The sequence below is a fragment of the Ailuropoda melanoleuca genome, chromosome 12 (assembly GCF_002007445.2).
Source record: "Ailuropoda melanoleuca isolate Jingjing chromosome 12, ASM200744v2, whole genome shotgun sequence".
Taxonomy (NCBI): Eukaryota; Metazoa; Chordata; class Mammalia; order Carnivora; family Ursidae; genus Ailuropoda; species Ailuropoda melanoleuca.
The window spans coordinates 33054481-33073483 of NC_048229.1; the positions used below are offsets into that span (position 1 = coordinate 33054481).

At 52.2% G+C, this 19003-nt stretch overlaps 1 protein-coding gene across 1 annotated transcript in view; it reads left to right on the top strand.

The window, feature by feature from the left end:
- Positions 1-19003, top strand: part of SYMPK (symplekin) — a 36237-nt gene that overhangs the window by 10069 nt on the left and 7165 nt on the right. Inside the window, exons 8-20 of the mRNA XM_002928501.4 lie at positions 1261-1431; positions 2665-2904; positions 6817-6971; positions 9063-9213; positions 10615-10819; positions 11707-11857; positions 12688-12923; positions 13880-13961; positions 14201-14314; positions 15381-15528; positions 16642-16802; positions 18203-18311; positions 18566-18666. Coding sequence (XP_002928547.2) covers positions 1261-1431; positions 2665-2904; positions 6817-6971; positions 9063-9213; positions 10615-10819; positions 11707-11857; positions 12688-12923; positions 13880-13961; positions 14201-14314; positions 15381-15528; positions 16642-16802; positions 18203-18311; positions 18566-18666 — 2024 coding nt within the window. The remainder of the gene's footprint in view (positions 1-1260; positions 1432-2664; positions 2905-6816; positions 6972-9062; positions 9214-10614; positions 10820-11706; positions 11858-12687; positions 12924-13879; positions 13962-14200; positions 14315-15380; positions 15529-16641; positions 16803-18202; positions 18312-18565; positions 18667-19003) is intronic.

Genomic DNA, 19003 nt, shown 5'->3' on the forward strand with positions numbered 1-19003 from the left:
TTTAAGATTTTATTTATTTATTTGACAGAGAGGCAGCCAGAGAGAGAGGGAACACAGGCAGGGGGAGTGGGAGAGGAAGAAACAGGCTCCCAGTGGAAGAGCCCAATGTGGGGCTCGATCCCAGATCGCTGGGATCACGCCCTGAGCCGAAGGCAGACGCTTAACGACTGTGCTACCCAGGCACCCCAGGAATGGACATTTTATATATAAATGTGCGTGCGTGTGTGTATGTGTGTGTACACACATATATACATGTACACACACACATATATGTGTGTGTATGTATGTATGTATGTATATACATAGATCCCGCAGTTGTTGGCTTTTTTTTTTTTTTAAGATTTTATTTATTTATTTGACAGAGAGACAGCCAGCGAGAGAGGGAACACAAGTGAGAGTGGGAGAGGAAGAAGCAGGCTCACAGCAGAGGAGCCTGATGTGGGGTTTGATCCCATAACGCCGGGATCCTGCCCTGAGCTGAAGGCAGAGGCTTAACCGCTGTGCCACCCAGGTGCCCCTTTTGTTTTTTTTAATAAAGATTTTATTTATTTATTTGTTACAGAGAGATAGAGCACAAGCAGAGGGAGTGGCAGGCAGAGAGAGAAGCAGGCTCCCCGCTGAGCAAGGAGCCAGATGCGGGACTGGATCCCAGGACCTTGGGATCTTGACCTGAACCGAAGGCAGATGCTTAACCAACTAAAGCACCTAGGCGCCCCTCCAGTATGTTTTTGAATAGAAAGTGTCAAGGAAGATATCCACCAAGTTGTTTGGGGACCAGATCAAGGAGAGTGGTGGTACAAAGGACTTTGAGTGCTTGGTCTATGTGTACGTACACATATCTATATATTTAAAGTTTTACCTCAACATTGCTCATATCGTTGGATTCCTATAGTTGGATATTTAAAATCACTTCTAGTCTTTCACTGTTGGAATCCCATGCTTTGAGCATCATCTCTAAATTTTTATATTTCTTTTTTTTTTTTCTTAAGCAAGCTCTACACCCAGTGTGGGGCTTGAACTCATGACTCTGAGGTTAAAAGTCATATGTTCTACCGACTGAGCCAGCCAGGTGCCCCTGAATTTTTATACTCATTAATAGTCTGTCTCGTAGGGCTCCTCAACCACTAAATTTTCTGTTTTTTTCAGCCCTTCCGAGCCATCATGTGTAAGAGTCTTTCTCCTTTTGGCCCCAAGGGCTGCTCTCTCCAGAGGCCAGGCAGAAAGGCCCCTACTAACTGGTACTCTTCTCTTCCTCATTAGATATGCTGTGGGAAGAAGGCAAGGCGGCCTTGGAGCAGCTGCTCAAGTTCATGGTACACCCCGCCATCTCCTCCATCAATCTGACCACGGCGCTGGGCTCCCTTGCCAACATCGCCCGCCAGAGGCCCATGTTCATGTCAGAGGTGATCCAGGCCTACGAAACCCTGCATGGTAGGTTGGTCCCCTCCCCTCCCGCTCTCCACTGACCAGTCTGCTCTGTCCTGAGAAAATGTGAGCTAGGTAGCGGGTCCCTGAGGGATTCATCAATCTAGTAGGTCTGAACACAGGAAGCATTCTCTAGATTAAGCAGGAATCTTTTGGTTGCATGTGACAGAAGCCTGGTTCAAAGCTGGCTTTAATATTAAGGTATGTGCAGATGAAATGACATGAGGTCTGCGAAATACTTTAAGATATTGCAGCCTCCCCCTGCACCTTAACAACAAAAAAAGAAAGCAGGAAGGAAAGTGTTGATGGCTACCTGGTGATTTGTTAGTCTTTTCTCTGCTTTCATGCATGTGTGAAAACTGAAATGTCCGGGCTTGAGGTGTGAATATGAACAGATCGTGGATGTGTCTCCATTTCTTGGCTCTTATTTTCTCCTTGTTGGCTTTGTTCTGTTCTGTGTCTCTTTCCTTGGGGTAGCAAAGATGGCCCCCGATAACTCCAGGCTTCCATTCTGTCCACTTGGCAACCCCGGGGGACAGAGTGTTTCCTTCCCCGTCATTCCAGCCAAAGTCCAAAGGCTGATGCCCATTGTTCCTGATTGGCTGAGAAGACATTGGTAGCTTACCTCTGAACCAATCACAATGGCCAAGGGATTGCACTGTTCTGACTGGCCCGAGTCTCTTGCCCACTTGGACTGAGAATGGAGCCAGGGTGGTTCCCTCAAAGGAAAATGGGAGCATTGTTGGCTGAGGAAGAAGGGAAGGATGCTGGGCAGGCAAAATTACAGGCATCCTCTTTCTCTGTGGAACAGGGAAGGCTTGTTCATCAAGGTGACTATTAGACATTGGACAGTCATTCTGGTGGCAGGACCAGGGAGGCGCACTGTTGGGGCCGTGCAGTTGGGGCATTGTGGAGGTGAAGGTGGTGATGATAGCCTTCCCCAGGGGCGGCACACTGGAATTTCCAGACCAGAGGTGAGGGGGAGATGAGACTTGATGTTTAATCAAAGGAAGGGTGAGCTTCCTCTTTGTTCTAACGTTGACTAATCCTCATGGAGACCTTTTGAGGGTTTTAAACATCAGCTTGTACAGGGGGAAGGCTACACAGTAGATCCGAGAGCAAAGGAACTTTTCTAGGAAGTGCCCGCGACCACCACGCAAGCTGGGGCTTGGCCAGCGAGATGAGCAGGGCCCTGTGGGCTGTGCGCACAGAACAAAGCTCCTGCTTCTTTCCTCACAGCCAACCTGCCCCCGACGCTGGCCAAATCTCAGGTGAGCAGCGTGCGCAAGAACCTCAAGCTGCACCTGCTGAGTGTCCTGAAGCACCCGGCCTCCTTGGAGTTCCAGGCGCAGATCACCACCCTGCTGGTGGACCTGGGCACGCCTCAGGCGGAGATCGCCCGCAACATGCCCAGTGCCAAGGATGCCCGCAAGCGGCCCCGTGACGATGCGGATTCCACGCTCAAGAAGATGAAGCTGGGTGAGCTGAGGAGCCAAGCAGGCCTGGCCAGAGGTGGTGGCGGGGACTGACCGCGTTTACGATATTCAGTTACTACATTAAACTATGAGCTTGATGTGCAGTAGTTAATATATTGTAAATTACAGTGTGTAGATAGGGTATAGCAGGTGGTATCAAAATGGAATTATTAAAGTGTGTAGTATACATAGAAGTAACTATGAATTACTTAAATTGAGCAGAAAGGAACAGAATGTGAAGTCTCCCTCTTATTCCTCTCCCCCAAAGTAACCACTCCCTAAGTATTAACACTTCTGTTTTCTTTCAGAAGTCCCTGAGTTCTCGTTTCCTTTCTTTCCTTTATAATTGGATTTTCTTTCTGAAGTAATTTCTTTCTTTTCTTTTCCTTTTTTACAGATTTATTTATTTTTATTTTATTTTTTAAAGAGTTTATTTATTTATTTGTCAGAGACAGAGCACGTGAACAAGCAGGGGGGGTGACAGGCAGAGGGAGAAGCAGGCTCCCTACTGAGCAGGGAACTTGATGCAGGCCTTGATTCCCCAGACCCTGGGATCATGACCTGAGCTGAAGGCAGACACGTAACCAACTGAGCCACCCAGGCACCCCTATTTATTTATTTATTATAGAGAGAGAGCCCCGGGGTGGGACGGGGGGAGGGGCAGGAGGAGAGAGAGAGAATCCTCAAGCAGACTCCCTGCTAAGTGCTGAGCCAGATGCAAGGCCTGATCTCACGACCCTGAGGTCACGACCTGAGTCAAAACCAAGAGCTGGGCACTTCACCCACTGAGCCACCCAGGTGCCCCTGAAGTCATTTCTTGATGGTTGTATCATTTTGTCAGTAGTGTCAAACATGGAGGCCTTCCTTACCCCGCAGTTTTTTTGTTTGTTTGTTTGTTTGTTTTAAAGATTTTATTTTATTTTATTCGACAGAGATAGAGACAGCCAGCGAGAGAGGGAACACAAGCAGGGGGAGTGGGAGAGGAAGAAGCAGGCTCATAGCGGAGGGGCCTGATGTGGGGCTCGATCCCAGATCGCCAAGATCACGCCCTTTATGAGCAAATTGGGTTTTTTCATTATTATTTTTAAAAATAAGGAGCTCATTTTGATATACGGTATGAGATAGAGATCTACTACCTTCCTCCATAATTGAGCATGCAGAGTTTCCATTCCTTAAATGTTCAGTAATCATCTTAGCGCTCCTTCCGTATCCGCGCACAGATATCAGCTGCATCCTCTCCGTGGTGCTGTCATAGTCTGTAGTGCGCCTAGATCACTTTAACCAGTCCTCCTGTTGATGGACATTTGTGTCTTTTTTTTTTTTTTTAATTTTTATTTATTTATTTGACAGAGATAGAGACAGCCAGCGAGAGAGGGAACACAAGCAGGGGGAGTGGGAGAGGAAGCAGCAGGCTCATAGCAGAGGAGCCCGATGTGGGGCTCGATCCCATAACGCTGGGATCACGCCCTGAGCCGAAGGCAAACGCTTAACCGCTATGCCACCCAGGCGCCCCCTTTTTTTTTTTTTTTTTTTTTTTAAGTGTTAAGATTGCTGTAGTCTGAGAGTCTTGAGTGCATGTCCAATTACAGGACAGATTCCTAGTAGTGGGATTGGTGCATTTAAAGCTGTTTTTTTGCCCACCGATTTTACGGTTCTATTTCCTCAAACTTTTTATTTTGAAGTAATTTGGGACGTGCACACAAGTCGCAAGAATAGTCCTGAAAGCTCCTGCATACCCTTGACGAGGCTCCCATGCTGCTTTCAGTTGTCGCGCCCCCTTAGCCTCCCTAATCCGTTCCACAGCCTTCCTCTGCTTCATGACCTTGCCGTTGGGAAGAGCCCAGGCCCGCTGTTGGGTAAAACGTCCCTCTGTTTGGGCTCGTCTGCTCTGGCCTCCTGACTGCATCCAGGTTCTGCACTTGCAGCAGGAACGCTGCAGACTTGATGCCCTGACCGCCTCTGCATGGTGTCAGGAGGCACATGATACCAATTTGTCCCCTTACTGGTGATGGGAGCGTTGATCACTTGGTTGCAATAGTGTCTCCCAGGTGCACTTTTCCCCATTGTAGATACTAAATTGAGGGAGATGCTCGTACTGTGTGAAGCCACCTGTTCCCCTTCAGACTTCAGCCTGGTGGTTTTAACATCTGTTATTGCCCTGATGATGATGAGAAGCTTTCCTCCTGCATTTCTTAGTTGGCTTTCTGTCAGGAAGAGCTTTCTCCTCCCACTTTAGTATCGGTTGCATTTGTGGATTCTTTCTTACTCTCTGGCCTGTAATCCATTACTCTTGGTACTCATTTTGTGACTCATGTTGCCTCATACTGAGACCGGGGGAGCCTTTGAGCTGGCTCCTATGACCCTTTGATATGTCCCATAAGTTTTTTTGGGGGATTTCTTATTTTCTGGCACAACAAGATGTTCTGGACTCCTCTTGTACTTTCCCTTAACCTAGCCTTGGAATCAGCCTTTTCTCTAAGGAGGCCTGGTTCCTTTTAAGCAGGGAGTAGTTTGAGAAACCAAGATCTGAGCGCTGGTTGCGCCCGTTGCCACTGGGTGCATGGACATTCTTGATAGCCGTTGCCAGTCCGTTTTCCAAAGAAACTGCACCACCGTGCACACCCCCAGAGGTGTGTGAGTGTTGTTACACTCTCTTCCCAGCTCTGGGTGTTCCATAAACCCTCTGGGTATAAACAGGATCCTCGTTATAGATTTGCTTTCTTGCACATGGCTGGAGTCAGGCTGTGCGTCGTTTTACGTTTATTAGCCATTTGCATGTCTGTGAAGTGCCTGTTCCGTTCAGCCTTTTGTACCTGATTTGTATGTGCCCTTGCTCTGGGTTAATGCAGGGTGTCAGCCTTCTGTTACATGCATTGCAAACTTTTTAAAGAGACTGAACAGCGGGCACCTGACTTAGTCAGTAGAGCGTGAGACTCTTGATTGTGGGGTTGTGAGTTCAAGCCCCACACTGCATGGAGCCTACTTTAAAAAAGAAAACAAACGTATAACATTGCATCATATTTTGGCCATAATCTACTTAAATCATCACCCCATTAAACATTCCAGCTTCAGGGAACATCTTTGTACGTAAAGCTTTTTCTCCATACATCGTACCTTCAGTATGTGTTTATATGAGTTAAGTGTTTAGGGTCAATGTCTAGAAGTAAATTTGTTGGGTCAAAAAGGTACACACATTTAAAAGTCAGCACTACGGTCAAGTTACCCTTCCAAAAGGCCGTACCAGTGTACGTTTGCACAGTCTACACCCTTACAACTGTCACTACTGGCCTTTTTATTTTTTTTCAATCGTATAGGCAAAAAAGGCTATCTTACTAGGTTATCTTTACATTTTCCCCATTGCTGGTGAGGTTGAGCAGTATTTCAAAGATAGAGGTTTTTTGTTTTTGTTTTTTAAAGATTTTATTTATTTATTTGACAGCGAGAGAGGGAACACAAGCTGGGGGAGTCGTAGAGGGAGAAGCAGGCTCCCCGCCGAGCAGGGAGCCCTATACGGGGCTCGATCCCAGGAGGCTGGGATCGTGACCTGAGCTGAAGGCAGACGCTTAACGACTGAGCCACCCAGGCGCCCCTCAAAGATAGAGGTTTTTAAACAGTAAAGCTCAGTGAAATTTAGTTAACCTTTTCACTTTCTTGAGAGTTTAGTGTGATCAGCCAGGCTGGTGTGGCTTATTCCCACTTCTCAGATGTGGAGAACGGGACACAGACAGAGGCAGGTCGTTCCGCAAGATCACATGGTGCTTTGATGGCAGAGCAGGGCTGCGGCCCAGGTCTTCGCCCACTGCATTCTGCTGCTTGCTAGGGCTGCCTGAAGTCAGAGACCTCCTGGGTTCCCTGGGAGGGGAGAGGGCCTGTTTCTCGCTCTGACACCAGCATCTTGTCTCCTTACCTCTCCCAGAGCCCAACCTGGGGGAAGACGATGAGGACAAGGACTTGGAGCCAGGCCCGTCGGGAACCTCAAAGGCCTCAGCCCAGATCTCAGGCCAGTCAGACACAGACATCACAGCCGAGTTCCTGCAGCCCTTGCTGACACCCGACAATGTGGCCAATCTGGTGAGGACGGATGCGGGCCGTTTCCCACAGGGCGGGGAGGAAGCGTTTCTAGTCCTTTTCCCACCTTCACTCTACACTGCTCAGCTCTTCCAGATGGCATTAGTCCCAGCACACCTCTCTGTTCTCGGTGTCGGGAGGGTGTGGACAGTGGGCCCTCTCAATCTTGGATGGACCTTTTCTCTGATCTTGACTCCTTTAGGAGATCCCTTGTCACCACCCTCCAACAGTCCCTCTTTGGATATGAGTCCCCATTCAAACCCACCCCCGCCCCCTTTGAAGGGAGGGTAGATTAACTGGAGAGCAAACCCTATGACTTGTTGGCGAAGTGGTGTGGGATTGGCATTGGTGGGGGGGGGGTGGCCAGTGTTTTCCTTAGATTATCAAAGATAGCCTGCGATACAGTGAAAGAACTGCTGGTTTGAGTTGATGGTGTGTGAAGGGGGGGTGGGGGGGCGCATCTCACTCAGTCCTCAGGCTCTTGCAGCACCCCGACCTTTCCACTGGGTGCTCATGGACAGTGCCTCTTCCCATGCCCAACATCAGTCTCCCTCAGCCTTCCCTTTTCTCTGCCTAGAGGCTCCATGGGGCTTAGTTGTTGGGTGAATGAAGTGGAATTTTTGTCACCAGGGTAGCAAGGAGGAGTTTTCTGTCCCGCTCGGATCTCTCTGGTGAGCTCCGGGCCTGGAAAGGCATCTGCCTCTTGCATCGTTCTCCCCTTGGGAGTTCCACAGGCACCGCAGACTGATTATGTCAGAACTAAATGTGTGGAATTCCTCCCTGTGCCCCTCTGCAGGCCCTGGCACGCTCTGTGTTCTTGGCACGCTGGCCTCCCAGTTCCCAGCCCACAGACCTGCGAGTTAAGCTCTTTGCCTCCCTGCCAGTCTTCCCCTCTTCTCCATCTCCCCTGGCCCCTGCCTGGCCCAGGCTCCACCTGCCTGCTCCCTGGCTCTGGCTTCCACTCCCCCTGCAGCAGCCAGCAGTACAGGGTGTGAAGCTCCCCTGCTCCAGCCCTGCCGTGGCTCTCTGTTTCCTTCCAGACCAAATGTGAGTGCAGCTTGTTTTAGACCCTGGCTGGTGATGCTTCCATTAACTCGTGGTACCCGGTCTGTCCTCTTCATGCTGTTTTCGAATTATTGGCCCAAAGTTCTTCACAGGATTCTTTTATTTTTATAATACCTGCTGTCTGTGTAGTAATGTGCAGCTTTTTCGTCCCCAGTATTGGGTCCTTAACTCCTTTCTTTGTTGTATAATCTCACCATCAATTTGTTTGTTTTCAGTCATTTCAAAGAACCGGCTCTGAAGTTCCATTGATACTCTTCTGTAACCTTTTCTGTTTTATTTCTGTTGTCTTTATTCTTCCCTGCTGCTTTCTTAGAATATTTCACCCCAGCGTTTTAAGTTAAATGCTTGGCTTAATAGTTTTCAGCCGTCTTTTCCAATGTAAGCATTTAAGGGTCTGATTTTCTGTGTAAGAACCATTTTAGCTGCATCCCACACATTTTGATTTGTAGTGATTTCATTCTCTCTCTGTTCTAATTATTTTCTTATTTCAGATATATACTTAAACCTCTAAGTGTGTAGGGAGTTGGAAATGACCTTTTGCTACCGATTCCTGACAAAACTGGATGAGCTCTTGTTAGCATACCGATCTTTTTTTAAGTCCATTTCTGGTTCATACGATGCTCTTCACTGAACTGGCAGTCTCTGGGCAGGGTTCTGCTACTGCTCAGCCTTCTCCCATGCTGCTCCTATGCCTGGAATCCATACCCTGTTCCCACTGCCAGCCGTGTCCCCCTGTGCCAGCCTGAAACTGGCTGTCCTCTCAGTTCTTAGCCTAGCTGCCACTTCCCCTGGGAGCCAGAGCTGCCCCCGGCCCTCCTGACACGTCTCATGGCCCCCTTTACTTCCCGCTCTCATGCACCACGCTGCACCATTGCTCGTTCTCTCTCTGACTTCCCTGGGAGTCTGAGCCCCACAGGAGCAGGCCCAGGACTGTCTTAGTCACTAGCATGTCCCCAGCCTTGGTCCGGGCATGGAACAGAGGCTTGTTGAGTCAGTAAGAAAGGGCTCCTCTCCCCGGGCGTCCTGCAGGTCCTCATCAGCATGGTGTATCTGCCCGAGGCCATGCCCGCCTCCTTCCAAGCCATCTACACCCCAGTGGAGTCTGCAGGCACTGAAGCCCAGATCAAGCACCTGGCTCGGCTCATGGCCACACAGATGACGGCTGCAGGACTGGGGCCAGGTGAGTGTCCTGCGCCGCAGACCTGGGCCTGGGGTTGGCACTATGGCTGCTGGGTTCTCCTTCTCCTCACGGCGGTACAAATGAAACTCACATGAGATGTTAGGTGTAAATAATTATAGGTCCTGTATATACACTGAATACTTAATATTTTCAGGTCCTGGCTTTGAATCCGATAGACCTGGATTTGAGGTCTCAGTTGAACCAGACTTCCTTAGCCACTCAATAGTGGTGTGACTTTGGTCAAGTTATTGAAGCTCTCTGAGTCGGGTGTTTTCCTACATTAACAATACTAGTGAGATATAAATTATGTACAGAGAAACACAACTCTTAACTGTACATCTTAGTGAATTTTCACAAAGTGAACACACCCGTGTAGCCACCACCCAGATGGAGATGTAGAACATTTCCACCACTCCAGAACATTCCTTCTTGCTCCTACCCGGTCAGCACTGATAGCATCCCGCCTCCTGAGAGAATCGCTTCTCCAATTTCTGTCTCCACGGATTAATTTTTTTTTAGTCCTGAACTTCATATAAATGGGATCATAGAGAGTCTGACTTCTTTTGCTCATCATAAGTTTTTGAGATGCACCCATGTTATGTGAACCAGTGGCTTACTTTGTATTGCTCAGTAGTATTTCCTTTTGCGAACAGGCCATTGTTTGCTTATCCACTCCCCTGTTGATTGACTTGTGGCTTGTGTCCAATTTTTGACCGTTATGAACGAAGCTGTACAGTGTTTTTTGGGGTTTGTTTGGGTTTGGGGGGGTTGGGTTTTTTTGTTTTTCTTTGTTTGGTTATTTTCAGTGTAGTTGGTATGTACAAGTGTTGTAGTATACACGTGCCCTCGTTTATCTTGAGTATATACCAAGGAGTAGAGTTGTTGGGTCATAGGTTAGGGTATGTTCAGTGCTATTAGAAACTGCTCATCAGGGGCGCCTGAGTGGCTCAGTCGTTAAGCGTCTGCCTTCGGCTCAGGGCGTGATCTCAGGGTCCTGGGATCGAGCCCCGCATCGGGCTCCCTGTTCTGCTGGGAGCCTGCTTCTTCCTCTCCCACTCCCCCTGCTTGCGTTCCCTCTCTCACTGGCTGTCTCTCTCTCTGTCAAATAAATAAATAAAAAAAAATTAAAAAAAAAAAAAAAAGAAAGAAACTGCTCATCAGTGTTCCAGTGTGGCTGTGCCATTTCATACCCCCACCCGCAGTAAATGGCATGTCTAGTTTGAGCGTCGGTTGTCTGCAAAGTGGGGATTAAAAGTGTGCCTGTTTCAGAATGGTGTTTTGCAGATTTAAATGAGCTTTGTGAGTACAAGGCTTAGAATAGAGCCCAGCACACCGGAGGTCCCTGGATGGGAGCAGGGGGGTGTGACGTTCCTGGAGCCCATTTGCTACCTCCCCCCTCAGGTGTGGAGCAGACCAAACAGTGCAAGGAGGAGCCCAAGGAGGAGAAGGTGGTGAAGCCAGAGAGTGTCCTGATCAAGCGACGCCTGTCTGCCCAGGGCCAGGCCATCTCAGTGGTGGGCTCCCTGAGCTCCATGTCTGCTCTGGAGGAGGAGGCGCCCCAGGCCAAGAGGAGGCCGGAGCCCATCATCCCTGTCACGCAGCCCCGGTGAGTCCCCTGGTAGGTTCAGGTGCAGGACTGAAGGCCTGGTGTTTGGTGTGTGCATGCATGTGTGTGTGCGTGTGTTAAGAGACAGACCGACAAAGACAGGTAAACAGGTGGGGCTGGATGAGGGTCTGTCTGATTCCAGAGTCAATGCCATAACCACCAAGCCTTAATTGTTGTTTTCTTTTACGTAAAAATGGCCCCTTCCTTACTTACGTCTAAAGTTGGGATGATGGTTTCTTTCTCTGAGGATCAAGGGAGACTTAAATGAGTTCACAGTGATAGATCATTAAATTAGGTAACTCTTGAGGTTGGAAATGAATTTGATATAAAGTATTTAGCATAATCCCTAACATGTCGTAAGTGCTACTGGTTGTTACCAACCTCCTCTTCATTATTACCCCCCTTACAGACCAAAAAATCCAGCCAGTCCCTGCCCATCCTCCCCGGCAACCAAGACCTCCTGTCTGGGCCTGCCTGATCCGACCTCCAAGCTCTCCATTCCCCTCGTTCCCTCCTCCAGTCACACCGGCCCCTTGGTTCTTCTTGAACAGCCAGGCAGGTCCCCACTGGAAGTCCTTCGCACTTCCTGTCCTCTCTCCCTGGAAAGCTCATCTCAGATATCTGTGCGTCTCGTCCTCTTGCTTCATTCAGATCTGCACTCCCATATAGCCTCCTCAGAGGAGCGTTCCCTGAGACACACTTTACAAAAACAAAATGGCACCCTCTTCTTCCACATTACCCTGCGCCCTGCCATGCCTGAGTCACGGGAGACTTAGAAAGGCAGTAGGGTGGGGGTGGGGGTCTCTGAATGGCCTAGGGTTGGCCTGCCTGGGCTCCAGAAAGGATGTTTTGAGTCACCATGTCCCTGTCCCTACTCTTTCACGTAGGCTGGCAGGCGCTGGTGGGCGCAAGAAAATCTTCCGCCTGAGCGATGTGCTGAAGCCCCTGACGGATGCCCAGGTGGAGGCTATGAAGCTGGGCGCCGTGAAGCGGATCCTGCGGGCGGAGAAGGCTGTGGCCTGCAGCGGGGCGGCTCAGGTGTGCCCCGTCTCCCCAGCCCACGCTTCTAGACCCTCTCCCCATGAGCCTGCCTCACAGCCCAGGGAAGAGGTGGCCCCGGGCTCCAACCTCCCTGGCTCCAGGTCCCAGCCAGGCTGCCCACCAGCCCTTCATGCCTCCCTTCTGTCCTCCTTCAAACGGAGGTGGTGGCAGCAGCTCCACGCGGTGATGAGAAGGAAGAAGTGCGCGGACATGCGTGGCTCTCCCTCATCATGGAGCTGGCTGCCCGGGAGAGCCCTGCAAGTGAGAGCTGCTGCCGTGTTCTTTCTTCCTGGGTTAATAGTGCTCTTCTTATTGTTGCTGAGATTAAAATGGACCAGGTCTAAATCCTGATTGTGCCACGTGCTGGCACCGTAACCTCAGCCAAACGACCTTTTCCCCATTCTTTTGAAGTTTAATTTTAATTAACCAACAAGCATATAAAAATATTCTCTCTGTTAAAAAGCTATTTCCAGGCCATAGAGGTACCATAAGTCTACCTTGGCCCCCACCCACATGCCATCCCCCTCCTCCGAGGTGACCCATGTATGGATTAGCGGAAGCCTTTAGGGTCTTTCGCTGTGTACTTAAGTATGTGAGTACTACTTTTACGGACTCAGTTTTGTTCTATGATAATTGATCCCTCCCCTTTTTTTTCCTCCCACACAAATGATTTCTGTGGGGTATAAGGTTCCTCAGCTTGCCGTCCTCACTTGATGCTGGGTCTGCAGTGGGGGTCCCTGAGCCTGGGCAGGAAGACTTGCAAGGCATGATCACGAGGTGCCTGGGATTGCCTCCCACACCCACATGAACACCCCCTCTCCTGTCAGGTGCGCATAAAGATCCTGGCCAGCCTGGTGACACAGTTTGACTCGGGCCTGAAGGCCGAGGTCCTATCCTTCATCCTGGAGGATGTGCGGGCCCGCCTGGACTTGGCCTTCGCCTGGCTCTACCAGGAGTATAATGCCTACCTGGCAGCCGGTGCCTCGGGTACCCTGGACAAGTATGAGGACTGCCTCATCCGCCTGCTCTCCGGACTGCAGGAGAAGCCAGACCAGAAGGATGGGTGAGTGGGCCGCCCTGTGCTCTCCTGTGTCCTGCCTTTCTTTTGTGGTTTCTCATCCCCTCCCTCCTCACCACCCAAAGCCTCGTGCCCATCCCCCAAGACGCCCTTCTCTCCCTGTTCTCTGGAGGCACATACAAGGCAGATTCGGGGCCCACTCCCTGAGCTTATTCTCAGCTCTGCTGTGTGCCCTCTGAGCCTCCGTTCTTGTAGATAACAGTACCTGCCTCATAGGCTTGTTTCCAAAGTTGACTTCTCTCCAGCACCATTGCTCACCTGAATTGCTCCTGTAGCTTCCTCCTTGTTCTCGACCTCCTACTGATCCATTCTCCACACAGCAGCCTGGGGGACATTTTAGAATGTAAATACAGTCTTGTTACCCACTAAAAACCTTCCATCATTCTCCATCGCTCCTGGGATAAAATGCAGCCTTCTTTCTGTGCCCTGTGAGACCTGCGTAATTCCTACCACCCTCTTTACCTTCTTATTCTGCCCCTCTACTCCTTACTGCCCCCAGACTTTAGCCACACTGGCCTTCTGTCTTCTGACCCTTGAACATGCCACCTTGGCAGTTTCTGTTTCTGTACCTGTAATGTTCTCCCCCCCAACTCTCATGGTTGGCTCTTTCTCATGCCCCAGTGTCAACTCGTGTTACCTCAAAACAGCCATTTTTGGCCACCACATCTGAAAAGCAGTACCCTTCCCCATTCCCCATCTTTCCCTTCCATTACTGTAGTAGATGAGTAAAGTTAGGAGTCCTCGTTTGATAAAGGGGAGAACTGAGTTTCAGAGAGGTAAAGTGTCTGCATAAGTCACCCAGCTGACAGTGTTTGAACCCTGCTCTGTAACCAGGGGGTCAAGCAAGCTGTATGTGAGGGGCAGCCCTGCCGGCTCCGAGCTCTGGCGGGACTGGGATGCTTCTCCCCCGTAACCATTTCCTCCCCCTTCCTCTCTGGCAGGATCTTCACTAAGGTTGTGCTCGAGGCGCCACTGATCACCGAGAGTGCCCTGGAGGTGATTCGCAAGTACTGCGAGGATGAGGTGAGGACAGTCAGCCCGTCTCCCTCCGTCCCTAGCATCATGATTCGTGCAGGAGCCCTGCAGGGGGTCAGGGGCCTATGTTAGGGGTCTGAGGGGCACACAGCCTAGACTCTGTGGCAAGGAACTCTGTGAGGGACCCAGTCCTTTTGTCCGGGACCAGATCTGCGGGAGGCAAGGGAAATATCCTGGAGGCACACTGCGGGTGGGCTAAGCTCCGGTTTCCCTCCCTTCGGCCACAGAGTCGCACTTACCTGGGCATGTCCACTCTTCGAGACCTGATCTTCAAGCGCCCATCCCGCCAGTTCCAGTACCTGCATGTTCTGCTGGACCTCAGCTCCCATGAGAAAGACAAGGTGATCCCCTGGCACCCTGCGCTGGGCTGCACTCCTCCCTTCCTCTTTCCTGAGCCCCTAGCCCAGCTTCTTCCACATGCCCCTGAACATCCTCTCGGGGCCTGATGCCCTTCCTGCGGTAGTGTTCTGGTGGCGGGTGCTTCGTCATTTACGGTGGCATGAAGCTGCCTAGAACATACACACGTACAACATAAACTCGTCTTCTCCGGGAGGGCAGTCCTGTTCTCCCTCCTGCTCCACCCGCGTTGGGGAGCCCCTGTGTGGCCTGCTGCTTTGCTGGGTCCTGGAGGGGGAGCTGAGAGGAGAGGCGCCTTGTGGCTTCTCAGTGAGCAGTGAGGATGCAACCAGCCCCCGGGGTAGAGTGGTTAGAGCAGCACGGCAGCTGTGGGAACCCTGGCGAGGGGCCTAACCTACTTGGTGGGGGAATGGGATGGGCAGGGCTTGTGGAAGGCTTCTGGAGGAGGGGGCAAGTGAGCCAAGACCTGAAATAGCAGTAGGTGGGTGTGGCCGAACAGAGGGAGCTAGGTGTAATGGAGAGGGCCCTAGATCCATCCCCACCCAAGCGTTTTGCCACCTCCTGTCCTGGTGTCGTGTGTCCATTCCTTCAGCAGACCCTCACTGCAGACTCTGGCTTGGGCCTTTGGTGCTGTTGGGGACAAAGCAGTGCCAGGAACTGTCGCTGTTCTCAGGGCTCTTGGCCGGTGATGTCTGAATAAAATGGGATAAAGCCAGTGACAAGCATTCTCGGCAGTAGGAACCTTTTGTGCCAAGTCTCAAAGCCAAGGAGAGCGCTGTCACTTTTGAGGAACTAAGGAAAGCTCATTCTGGTTGGAACGTAGCAAGCAAGGCAAGGGACGGTAAAGGATGGGGCTGAGCAGGTAGGTGGAGAGGTGAGCAGGCCCTGACTTGGGCCAAGAACCCTCCCGCCAAGCCGGCGATCAGCCTTGGGCACAGGTGACTCCGGTAGGCCAGGCCTTTCTCAGTCTTGGGCTTATTTTCCCACTGGTCCTGCCAAGCTCAGAACGGCGGTCTCCCCCCTCCACCGTCTTGCCCACACTCTCTTCAGGTGCGTTCCCAGGCCCTACTGTTCATCAAGCGCATGTATGAGAAGGAGCAGCTGCGAGAGTATGTGGAAAAATTTGCCCTCAACTACCTGCAACTCTTGGTCCACCCCAACCCGCCGTCCGTGCTGTTCGGAGCCGACAAGGATACAGGTTCGGTGCAGCTTCATCAGATGCATATTGAGCACCTTCTGGATCCCAGGCTCCGGGCCCGGCCCTGCGAATGGAGCTGGATCGAAGCTGAGGCCTGCTCAGCCTGCTAGGGAAGGCGGCCAGGCAATAATAACCAGACCGAGCAGGCCTGGGGGCTGTGAGAGTCCAGACAGGTGTCTCACCCCGGCCCCAGGGGTCAGGGAGAGCATCCTGGAGCAGGGGGTGGGGGGCTGAGAGCCAGAGGACAAGGAGAGCTAGCCAGTGATGGGGCTCCAGGAAGGGCCAGGCGTAGGCCCATTCCTTCAACAAAGCCTCAATTCCCCCAGAATTACAAATGGGGAAACCCAGGCTCCAGGGGAACAGACCATTAAACTGGAAGGTTTGGAGGCGCTTGCCTGGCTCAGTCAGGGAAACATGCAGCTCTTGATCTGGGGGTCATGAGTTCAAGCCCCATGTTGGGCGTAGAGCTTACTTCAAAAAAACCCAAAAAACTGGAAGGTTCAGGCTGTGACAGAAAGCATAGGGCCTTCTGGGAGAACAGGCGCCCTGGCCCAGCCTGGGTGCCCAGAAGACCTCCCAGGAGAGATGCTGATTGTGTGAGACCCAGAGAATGAGGAGATAGAGAGGGGAGCTGGGCAGCAGCATTGCAGGCAAAGGAGTGATGTGTGCAAAGTGACCTGTGCGGGCTCTGGGGGGGACTGTCAGAAGTAGGATGTGGCCGGAGCACAGAGCCCCAGGTTGGGCGGGGGGCCCACACAGCATCTGGCAAGTGGAGCAAGGTGAAGCGCTGGGGATTCATCCCGGGCATGGGGTAGTCGTGGGAGCACGGAGCAGGAGGAGGACAGGGTCAGAACTTCCCTTTGGAAGGATCCCTCTGGCTGCCCTGTGGATTGATGGTTGGAGATGAGGTGGGACTTTAGTGCAGAGGCTTCTAAAAGGGGAGCAGTCCTGGTCCCACCCCATTTCCCTTGATGCTTGACTTCCTGCCCTAGAACAGTGTGCTTCCGAGGCCTGCCTCCCTTCTGTGCTGCCCCCCAAAGAAGGGACAGACAGTGAGGGTGGGAGACAACAGGGAGGAGAGCGGTCCCTGATCCCCGCCCCCTGCCCTATCAGAGGTGGCGGCGCCCTGGACCGAGGAGACCGTAAAGCAGTGTCTGTACCTCTACCTGGCTCTCCTGCCTCAGAACCACAAGCTCATCCACGAACTGGCAGCCGTGTACACGGAGGCCATCGCCGACATCAAGCGGACGGTGCTGAGGGTCATCGAACAGCCGGTGAGGCCCCTGAGCCCACCAGGGCTGAGGCCCCGAGTCCAGCCCTTCCCCTGGTATCGCCACCTCGGCGTGTGAGCGCCGAGCACCGGTGGTTGTCGCTCCATCCCGCGGCTCTGGGGCTTGTGGCTGTTCCACCTGCCCCATCTGCCAGTGAACGGGTGCCAGGGTCGCCCTGCAGTTACTAGGCTGGAGTTGGGCAGACCCAGCTTCGCATTCTGCCTCTCACTTTCCTCACCGTGCAAACGGGCCCTTCTTCAGTAAAAATGGGGCACCAAGCTCGCTCCAGGAACTCCATGAGCTTGTGCCTTTAAATATCTGTATCACTGCCACCGTCTAGGAGCTGGTCTTCCCTTGCCTAGCCGATGGGAATCTTTAGTTGTCATTACACAAGTCCCGCCTGTTCCTCTCTCTGGAGTCACAAGGTCACCCACGTGAGAGGCAACTGGCACCAGAAAGCCAGACCATCTCTGCCCTTCCAGTCTGCAGCTGGATTGGAAACCACTTTGTTATATTTCGCTGTCCTTGCTTTTATTACGGAAAATTTTCAACATAAGAGGAGAGAGTCTGGTAGGCTCACCCCCAAATACCCGCCACAAGATTCAGCGGTGTCCTCCCCCCGTTTTCAAGGTGAGTCCACCAGATGGTGAGCTCCTGGAGGGCAAAGACCACCGGTTCACGGACCATTATAAACATTTGTTGGCAGAGGAAGGCATGAGCCCTCACAGCCTAGCCCAGTGCTTCCTGCGTGTGTTGCCCACGGAGTGGGGCAGGCTGCGGATGCAGGTCGAGCCCTAATCTGAGCAAGCCGCCACGTGGGGCAATGGCCGTCGCTGATGCCTTTAGAAGGCTGAAGTCTTCACCGAGGAATTAGAGGGGAGGCTGGGCATCAGAGGTCAGTTTAGGTCAGAGGTGACCGAGAGAAAGGAGCCCACCTGCTAAGTAGGCAGCCAACACTGGTGAAGGCTTGGGAGCTCCAGCGAGTCTGTACCCTGTGAGGAGGGGTAGAGGAAGGCCAGATGCTGCCCCCTGCCCCCCCCACCTTCCCCACATTTCCCCCAGTTCCCTGAACCCCACCAAGGGTTCCTTCGTCCCCCAGGTTCACTGAGGTATAACTGACACACGGCCTCGTGTTAGTGTGAGGTGTAGAACATGACGGGACGTGTATGTACTGTAGTAGACGAGTTACCGTCCAGCACCTCACATCCTTTGTTTCTTCGCTAGTGATGACAGCTTTTAAGATCGACTCTTTCTGTCTCCAGTTCTTGCCCCGGAGTCCCATCATCCCCCCCGAGCCACCCTGCCTCTGACACCTAGGCCTCCCTGAGTTCTCTTGGGCCCCCTTGTCCTTCCCACATCACCCAGCCCCTTCCCCAGCCTGCCATCCCTCTCTCTCTCTCTAGATCCGAGGAATGGGCATGAACTCACCAGAGCTGCTCCTGCTGGTAGAAAATTGTCCCAAGGGGGCAGAGACACTGGTCACACGATGTCTGCACAGCCTCACGGACAAAGGTGCCCCCAGGACTCCCACCTATCGGCCTTTTCCTCCATGTCCCAGACCTTACTCACGGGCCCTTCCCAAGACCTGGCCCTCAGAGCTGCTGGGTATATTGCTAAATGCAGTTGAGAAACCAGGGGCCAGAGATTCCTGCTCCGGAATGGAGTTAGCCCTCCCCGCCCCTTGCACACAGCCACCACCACTTCTCCTTCCTCTCGGTGCTCCCCCTCACCCCACCTGTGCCCCCTGCTTACTCTTCTGCCTGCAGTACCCCCCTCCCCAGAGCTGGTGAAGCGGGTCCGGGATCTCTACCACAAGCGATTGCCAGATGTCCGCTTCCTCATCCCTGTGCTCAATGGACTGGAGAAGGTACGGAGCTGGATGTCCAGATACCCCCACTGACGAAGACAGGGCAGGCCAGGGCTGGGGAGGAGGTGGGCACCCAGGTACCCATGTCAGACACTTGGGAGCCCATCCCAGGGGTCATCAGACCACGGAGCAGTCTCAACTCTGCTTCGTCCTCTGTGACCTCAGGCAAGCCACCCCCTTCTCAGCACCTCGTTTTTCTTCTCTGTCAAGTGAGGGTCACAGTGACACACACACAGGTCTGTCCCAAGGCCTAAATATGTTTCCCCTGCCCAGGTCTTATTCCTAACAGGCTGTGGGGCCCTGGCGAGCCTCAGTCTTCTCCTATGTAAAGAGGGGA